Source organism: Musa acuminata, chromosome BXJ2-8 (assembly GCF_036884655.1).
Source record: "Musa acuminata AAA Group cultivar baxijiao chromosome BXJ2-8, Cavendish_Baxijiao_AAA, whole genome shotgun sequence".
Taxonomy (NCBI): Eukaryota; Viridiplantae; Streptophyta; class Magnoliopsida; order Zingiberales; family Musaceae; genus Musa; species Musa acuminata.
Genome location: NC_088345.1, coordinates 52,682,494 through 52,691,486, shown reverse-complemented (window position 1 = coordinate 52,691,486; position 8,993 = coordinate 52,682,494). Strand labels below are relative to the sequence as shown.

The 8,993-nt window shown below is 38.1% G+C and overlaps 1 protein-coding gene across 1 annotated transcript; it reads left to right on the top strand.

Annotated features, from left to right (window-relative positions):
- Positions 1-332: 332 nt before the first annotated feature.
- LOC135620228 (lysine histidine transporter 1-like) lies at positions 333-3,606 on the top strand. The gene is made up of 8 exons (XM_065123008.1): positions 333-491; positions 1,545-1,690; positions 1,845-2,228; positions 2,300-2,693; positions 2,778-2,883; positions 2,954-3,045; positions 3,136-3,204; positions 3,291-3,606. The coding sequence occupies exons 1-8, from the start codon at positions 438-440 to the stop codon at positions 3,387-3,389; spliced, it is 1,344 nt and encodes a 447-aa protein (XP_064979080.1). The 5' UTR covers positions 333-437; the 3' UTR covers positions 3,390-3,606.
- Positions 3,607-8,993: the final 5,387 nt, after the last annotated feature.

The window sequence follows — 8,993 nt, the reverse complement described above, 5'->3', positions numbered from 1 at the left end:
AAACTTATTCTTTCAATCAGATAATAATAATAATAATAATAATTATTATTATTATTATTATTATCGGAGTCGTCTGAGTCAACGGATGAAACCATCCACATCAGTGAGAAAATATAATTTCTATCCATAATAATAATAATAATTATAATAATAATAATAATAATAATAATAATAATAATAATAATTATTATTATTATTATTATTATTATTATTATTATTATCGGAGTCGTCGAGTCAACAGGTGAAACCATCCGCATCAGTGAGAAGATGCAATTTCCACCCCTCCTTCCGAAGTCGCATCCAAGTCTACTAATACCTGCATCGTCTCTCCCCTCTTCCCGCACCCAACCCACTCGACACTTCTTGCTTCTCTTCTTTCTCCCTGAGGCGTTGCAGACCACCGGAAGCTTGGGTTCATACGACACACTCGCCACCTCATGGGAATTCAAGCTCCATCTCCCCCGGAAGCCTATGTCAGAAACCAGGACAAGGTACGTCGAATTGCCTACTGCTACCCCCTCTCTCCTCCTCCTCCTTAGGCTCTTCACAGGAATACAACACCATGTCTTTGTTAGCGGTAGGATCAGATTAGGTCTGCTGCGGGAGCTCCTTGCTCTTGTCTTTTCCCCTTCGCCCTCCTCGCTCTTCAGACGTTAGTGCATCGAGATAAGTATTTGGGACCTCAAACATGCAGCTTAATCACTATTTATGTTCTAAATTATTACTATTACTATTGCTATTTTTATTTTGTTTCTCTCTCTGTGTGTGTTGGTATTCAAAATAACTGAGTTATCTTTAATTAAATTTAAATCTGAGAAAGAAAATAAGAATTTGAAGCTTCATGAAACTGGAGCTTTTATATTCTCAGGAGTACAAGATCAATCTTTCTCAATTTTATATATATATATATATATATATATATATATATATATATATATATATATAGTTTTTTCAAAACACTATAAGTTTATTTTATTGAATTTTAAGTTAATTTATCTCAGTTGTAGTATTTTGAGAAAAGTGAATTTTATGAGAAAGGGTCTTAGTTTTTTCTTTCTAGAATTCACATGAAACTTGAAGACTGAAGTGATTGCAGTCTGATCTGAGAGTTGGAACCATTAATGCGACAGCTTCGAGACCTTTTGCCCAAGAATCTCGTATTAATGTCAAAGCTGATGAGCCTAATTCTTCTTAGAAATGATCTCATGGCCTAGGTTAATTGCCATAAGGAAATCATTCAACTGAGCTTAGAAATGATCATCAATGTTAATCTAACCTCTCTTATCTCCAACATAAAAGTTAAAACATCTTGGATCTCCTTATCAGCCTGCACTTGGGTCAACGACGACTCCGTATCCAAGTCGACCTCTACGCTTCATCTTTGACTTTTTCTTTTATCCAAAATATCTCAAGAATTCGGATAGTGATAAGGGTATTATTTCTAGGAGATCACAGTCCTTGTGTACCTCGTTACATTTCTGATAGCTTTCTCTTGTGGAAGTCGGACTGGTCTCATGGTTTATTCGGTTGACAATGGTGTGCAGACGGAGATGGAGAAGTCGATCGATGACTGGCTGCCCATCACATCGTCGAGGAACGCCAAGTGGTGGTACTCCGCCTTCCACAATGTCACGGCCATGGTGGGAGCTGGCGTCCTCAGCCTGCCCTATGCCATGTCGGAACTTGGATGGTATGTGCTCGTCATTGATCTCTTTTTCACTACTGGTATGGCCTATACATTGTTTGATTTGTCATTGATCTCATCGTCAATTCTTCTATTTCTGAGAGAAACAAAGATTACATGAACTGAGATTTGACTTGGTTCCATGTGTTGCTCCGAGCAGGGGACCTGGCATCGCTGTGCTGATTCTGTCGTGGGTCATCACCCTGTATACTCTGTGGCAGATGGTGGAGATGCACGAGATGGTGCCGGGGAAGCGGTTCGATCGGTACCACGAGCTGGGGCAGCACGTCTTCGGCGAAAAGCTCGGCCTCTGGATCGTCATCCCGCAGCAACTGGTCGTGGAGGTGGGCGCCAACATCGTCTACATGGTCACCGGAGGCAAATCCCTAAAGAAGTTCCACGACGTTGTCTGCCGCGACTGCAAGTCCATCAAGCTCACCTACTTCATCATGATCTCCGCCTCCGCCCACTTCGTCCTATCCCAGCTGCCCAACTTCAACTCCATCTCCGGCGTCTCCTTGGCCGCTGCAGTCATGTCTCTCAGGTACGTACCACATTCTCCTCTTTATTTCTCCCCCAGGTCACAGAAATCAAGATCATTCCTCCCCTCCGCAGCTACTCCACCATTGCCTGGGGAGCATCCGTCGACAAGGGGAAGCAGGAGAACGTGGAGTACGGATACAAGTCCGCAAGCACGTCAGGCACCGTCTTCAACTTCTTGAGCGCACTGGGAAACGTCGCCTTCGCCTACGCTGGCCACAACGTGGTCTTGGAGATCCAAGCCACCATTCCTTCCACTCCAGAGAAGCCTTCCAAGAAATCCATGTGGAGGGGCGTCATCATCGCCTACATCATCGTAGCGCTCTGTTACTTCCCCGTCGCGCTCGTTGGCTACTGGGCATTCGGCAACGCCGTCGACGACGACATCCTCATAACACTGGGGAAGCCTCGATGGCTGATCGCCATGGCCAACATGATGGTCGTCGTCCATCTCATGGGCAGCTACCAGGTACTCGATGCACTTATCTTTCTGCTTCATTACAGCGGTTCTTTGACCTTTCTCGAATCATGCATCTCATTCTTCTTCATGCAGATCTATGCCATGCCTGTCTTCGACATGATCGAAACGGTGCTCGTCAAGAAGCTTCATTTCCCGCCCGGTCTCACTCTTCGCCTGATTGCACGCAGTGTTTATGTTGGTAATGCCCATTTCCTTCAGCTCTTATTCTTCTCTGTTCAAGATGAACTCACCAGTTCACATACACGCAGCCTTCACAATGTTCATCGGTATAACCTTCCCATTCTTCAGCGGACTGCTCGGGTTCTTTGGTGGATTTGCATCTGCGCCAACCACATACTTCGTGAGCTCCCATCCCATTTGTCATCTCATAAACCAGAAGAAGCTCTGTAATCGAAACAAATTGTTGATGCTTTTGATTGATCTTCTGCAGCTTCCTTGCATCATCTGGCTTGCCATTTACAAGCCTAGAAGATTCAGCTTCTCTTGGATCACTAACTGGGTAAGTCTAACAACTCCATGGTGTTCCGTTGCATGCTCAACTAAGATCTGTAGCTGATATTTTCTGCTTTTTTCATGTTTTCTCAGATCTGCATTATACTCGGAGTCCTGTTGATGATTTTGTCTTCCATTGGTGGACTTCGGCAGATCATCATAGATGCAAAGACCTACTATTTCTACTCGTAGGCTGCCAGTTTAGACATAAATTCGGTGATTCGTTCAAAAGGCAACAGTTTAGAGATTGGTGAAGTGATCACGACGCGCTGCATATAAGTGATCACGACGCGCTGCGTATAGTTATTATTGATATTATAATATTTTCTTATTTTATTTTATCTGTTTGATATATTGTGATGTTTGTTGGATTTTTGAAACGAGAATTAGATCATGATAATGAGTTCAATTCGTCTATAAATATATATAATATATGTTTCTAATCATAGGTTACTTGAGAGAAACATCGAGATAGTCAAACAGACCGGTGTACTATATACTCATATATATGATGAAGGTAACTGATCTCATAGGTGTTTGTATTAAAACACTAAGGATATAGTACATATGCTTATTGGAGAATGAGTTCATTGAATGATCCTCTCACGAAGTGCTAGATGGTTAATGATAGCTCATTGTCAAACAGCTGTTCTATGGTCCTAATTTTGTGCCTAGTCCTTAGATTTGAGACACAAAGGATGCCCTATATAAGTACTCTATTCTTTGATACTGGATTTATAGGTCTAGAGGTTCTAAATCTAGCACAATCAATTATCGGGAGTGATAGCTAACCTTATGAGGGCAATTGAGTGTCAATAAAGGATCATCTTTTCTCGGTGTCATGAGAGAAATATCCTATGTATTCTCGCTCAAGTAAATCTCTAGCCAGGGTCATTCGGATTAAGAGATGAGTTCTTTGGGAGAATCCGATTAGAACGAGACTCAAATAGATTTCGTATGAGCTTGACAACACAATGTTTGATATACGGTCTTTAGGATATTAGATGTATGAAGGACTATGAATACATGATAACTAAGTGCAGATATATCCAATGAATTAGATCCCTATGTACCATCTAGGGTCTATGACGTAGTGGCCTAGTACATCTATAGTCGATGAGTGGAGTGAATTATCATGAGATGATAATTTATTGAATTAGAAGGAGTTTTGACATGTGAAACTCACAGCCAACTCGATATTGAACCTAAGGAGTCATACACATATGGTGGATGACACGACGAATAGATGATTATATATGTGATATCCAATAAACCCTTATTTTATTGGATTTGTTGGGTGAAACCTAATAAGAGCTTATTGTGGATAATTGAATATAGATCCAATTTTCATTAAGTTGGGGATAATTGGATGGAGATAGTATCCAGTATGTTTGTTAGTAATAGGTGCCCTACAAGCCAATCACGTGAGTGATGACACGTATGACATAATACATATTCTTTTTACTTATTATATTATTTGATATTTTATTATTTTATATTGCTTATTGCATATATGCATATATATTATGATATTCATAGATCTGTGCAATGAGAATCAGATTGTGATGAGATTACGATAATAAGATCGATTCACCTTTAAATACAAACCATAAATAATCATGGTCATAGTTTACTTGAGAGGGACATCGAGATTGCTAGTCATTGGTGCCCTATAAGTTAATCGCATGAGATAACATTTTATCAATTTATATTAAAAATTATATATATATATATATATATATATATATATATATATATATATATATATATATATATATAAACACACACACACACACCAAAGCTAGTCATCGGGAGTGGTAGTCAACCTTACGAGGGCTATTTAGTATTTTGAGAGGGTCATTCGGATTGAAAGAGAAAGAGTCTCTATGGGAGAATCTGATTAGAGCGAGACTCGAATCGAATCCGATTCTCATTACACAGATTCATAGACATCATTATATATATATATATATATATATATATATATATATATATATATATATATATATATATATATATATATATATATATATATATATTTCTCTCATGACACTAACGGTAGATGATCCTCTATCAATACTCAATAGCCCTCGTAAGGTTGATTGTCACTCCCAATGATCGACTATGCTAGATTTGAAACTTCCAAAACTATAAGCCTAGTATCAAATAGTGGAGTACTCATACATGACATCCTTGGTATCCCAAGTATATATATAAAGTGATAAAATATCATATAATATAATAAGAAAAAAGAATACGTTCACACGTGATTGGCGTGTAGGAGTACCTATGACTAGCAAACATAACCCTCTTTAGCCAGGAATTCTTAATTGTAAGGGGAACCCCAGCAACTAAGAAACCCAAAGTAACCTATGTGACTAGGGTTTCCTAGCCACAGGAGGCACTCTATAGTAAGGATACTATAGAGTTTCCTAATTAGATTAAAAGTTAATTCAAGTTTAATTAATTATTATCTAATGGTCCTATATGATGATGTGCACATCATAGTAAGGATATTGTAAGCAAGCGGCACATCGCCCACGAGGGTGACAGTCGCTCATAAGGGGCAGTGCCGCCTGTGAGCATAGCACCCACGGGTGAGCTACCCGCAAGGGCGCGCCCGCCTACAGAGGTCGTTGCTAGTTAGGTGGCAGTGGTCGCAACACAACAAGCACAAGAAGGGGATTAGGGTTTTTGGGTAAAAGAATAATTTTGCCCCTTTGAAATTTAGACATTTCGAGATCTGTCTTTTTATCTTAATTACCTAAATACCCTTCATAATTCAGAAATTTTTTTATAGATCCTAAATTTCATTAAAAAATTAGTTAATTAAAAGGTTTAATTAATTATTATTATTTATCTAATAGTCCTATAATATGTAAATGTGATGTATGATATGGACAAATGATAATAGACCATGATCATTATTATTATTATTGAGGCTTCTGAGTCTCTATGTTTTCTCATTTATTGTCAGGCCTGCATGCTTATGATTATGTTGTAATTATACGAGGAGGTACAACGTGAGTGTGAAGATAATAGTGGGATACTCGAGGTTGAGATGGACGATCACGACACATGGAGATACGTCGAGATGCCAACAAAACCGATGAGAACGAGATGGACGATCACAGGGTATGAAGATATATCGATGCACATATAAATCATGATGTGAGTGTTTGGGCCCATTGGCTCAAGCCTGATCACATTAGATTATGGTCCATGATCACCTGGTGTGGTTGCTCATGCGATATGCAATTGCTTATACACTTACTTGATATGTATATATATTTGCATGCGATGTAGATATATATTAAATATGTATATGTGTGACACGTCATAGGAGACCAAATCAAAATCCCCTCTCTTGATAATATTAACTCGGTAAATATGAGGTAATTAGATTGACCCACATAGTCTTCTATCGTTATCGGGAGAAACCAATGACCTTGTCTATCTTATTAGAGAGGTCGTGACCCGAGGAGATGTAGTAGTGGAAAGAGTTACATCCAAAGATAACATCGCAGATCCACTAACAAAGTTGTTATCTCATATTGTCTTTGAGCATCACAGAAGTTTGATGGGGATCAGACACATAGGTGATTAACTTTAGATCAAGTGAGAGTTTGCTAGTCATATGTGTCCTGCAAGCTAATCACGTGAGTGATAGCACATGTGATATGATACACATTCTTTTTGCTTATTATTATTATGGTATTTTCTAACTTTATATCGCTTGTTAGATATATATATATATATATATATATATATATATATATATATATATATATATATATATATATTGTGATATCCATAGATTTGTGCAATGAGAATCGGATCGTGATAAGATCACGATAATGAGACTGATTCATCTTTAAACATAGACCATAAATAATCTTGGTCATAAGTTACTCGAGAGGAACATCAAGATAATCGGAAAGACTAGTGTACTATAGATCTGTCCACATGATGTAGGCGGTTGGTCTCAAAGCTACTCGTGTGTGGACACTAGGGATACAATGCATGTGCTTATTAGAGAATGAGTTCACTGATTGATCTGCTCATGAAATGCTGGATGGTTGATGATACCTCATTATTAGATAGCGATTCTGTTGTCCCAATGATGTATTTGGTCCTTAGACTTGAGACACCAATGATTTTCTGTATGAGTACTCCACTCTTTAATACCAGACTTATAAGCCTGAAAGTTCTAAATCTAGCACAACTAGTCATCAAGAGCGACAACCAACCTTATGAGGGCTATTGAGTGTCGATAAAGGATTATCCTCTCTCGGTGTCATGAGAGGAATATCTCATATATTCTTGCAAAAAAAAACCTTAGTTAGGGTCATTTAGATTGAGAGAGAAAGAGTTCTTTAAGAGAATATGATTAGAGCGAAACTCGAGTAGAAACCATATAGGCCTGGTAGCACTATGCTCAGTATACGATCTCTGAGAATATGATTAGTCGAGTAAATTATTATGAAGATAATAATTCATTAAGCCAAAAGAAGTTCTGACAGGTATGACTTACGGCTAGCTCGATATTGGGTCTAGAGGATCACACACATATGGTAGGTATTACGACGAGTAGAGGTTCAAATATAAGATATTCGCTAGAGCCCATATCTTATTAGATATCCAATAAGCCCATGAATTAATAGATTATATGGGTTTTATCCAATAAGAACCAATGAGAGATTATTGGATAAAGATTCATCAATCTAAGTGGCTTGGGTAGTTAGATGAAGATCAAATATACAATATGGTAGAATCCATTAGAGTCAAGTTAATAGGGGACCTCTATAAATAGAAGAGAACCAAAGCCTCATAGGCGAGAGGCTTCTTGGTTGCCACCTCATATTCTCCTCCTTAGATAGTAGGTATGAAGATTTAGGCAACAATTTGAGGAGAATTATCGTAGCCCTATTGTGTGGATCACCGCTGGAGAGGAAGATGCTTGACCTCCTTCATCCTCTCCTATATATCTATAGGATTTCAAGGATATACGATCTCTCTAGGTAACATACTATCTTACACGTGGTTTTGAGTTTTGTTGGTAACACAACTATCCCATAGATCTATAGAAATTTAGGGATATACGATATCTCTAGGTAATGCAACTATCCCATACGTGGATTTCAGTTTCATAGATTTTTGCATACCAATTTTTGCACGACGATGAAACCTTTTTTTGTGGAAATATATGATTTTTATTTTTTGTTCTTCCACTACGCATGTATTGTTGCCCCTATATTTTCTAACAATAAGCTTATGTTTTATTGGATCCGTTGAGAAAACCCAATAAAAGCTTAATGTGGATAATTGGATAGAGATCCAATTTTATTAAGCTAGAGATAATTAGATGGAGATCCAATATCCAATATACTATGGTAATTGGATGAAAATTGAATACTAATAGAGTAGGATCTATTAGGGTTAGCAATAGAAACTCTTTATAAAAGGGATGTGGGACTAAAATGGTTATTAGGTTGGACCATTTAATCGTCATCTCCTTGACTTTTCTTCATGTATCTTTCTTAGCCGACTACCTTCTCTCTAGTGCGAAAGGGCAGTAAGAAGAACTATCCCTTCTATGTTTATAGTGGTGCGCGAAAGCAAGAAATGAACATGTCGCTAGAGAAGAGGACATATGATCTCCTTCATCCATGGACTTGGATCTGTATTTTATAAGGATATATGATCTCCCTTAGGTGATAACGTCTCATAAATCTTATATGATTTTTTGGTTTATTAAGTTTTTATTTTCGATCACTTTATAACGTTTCTATATAG

Bases quoted from the DNA above. Each gene is read 5' to 3' on its own strand.
- LOC135620228 (XM_065123008.1), top strand. From the start codon at position 438: ATGGGAATTCAAGCTCCATCTCCCCCGGAAGCCTATGTCAGAAACCAG. The intron at 2,694-2,777 runs GTACTCGATGCA...TTCTTCATGCAG, and splicing joins ATCTCATGGGCAGCTACCAG to ATCTATGCCATGCCTGTCTT. The intron at 3,046-3,135 runs GTGAGCTCCCAT...GATCTTCTGCAG, and splicing joins CTGCGCCAACCACATACTTC to CTTCCTTGCATCATCTGGCT.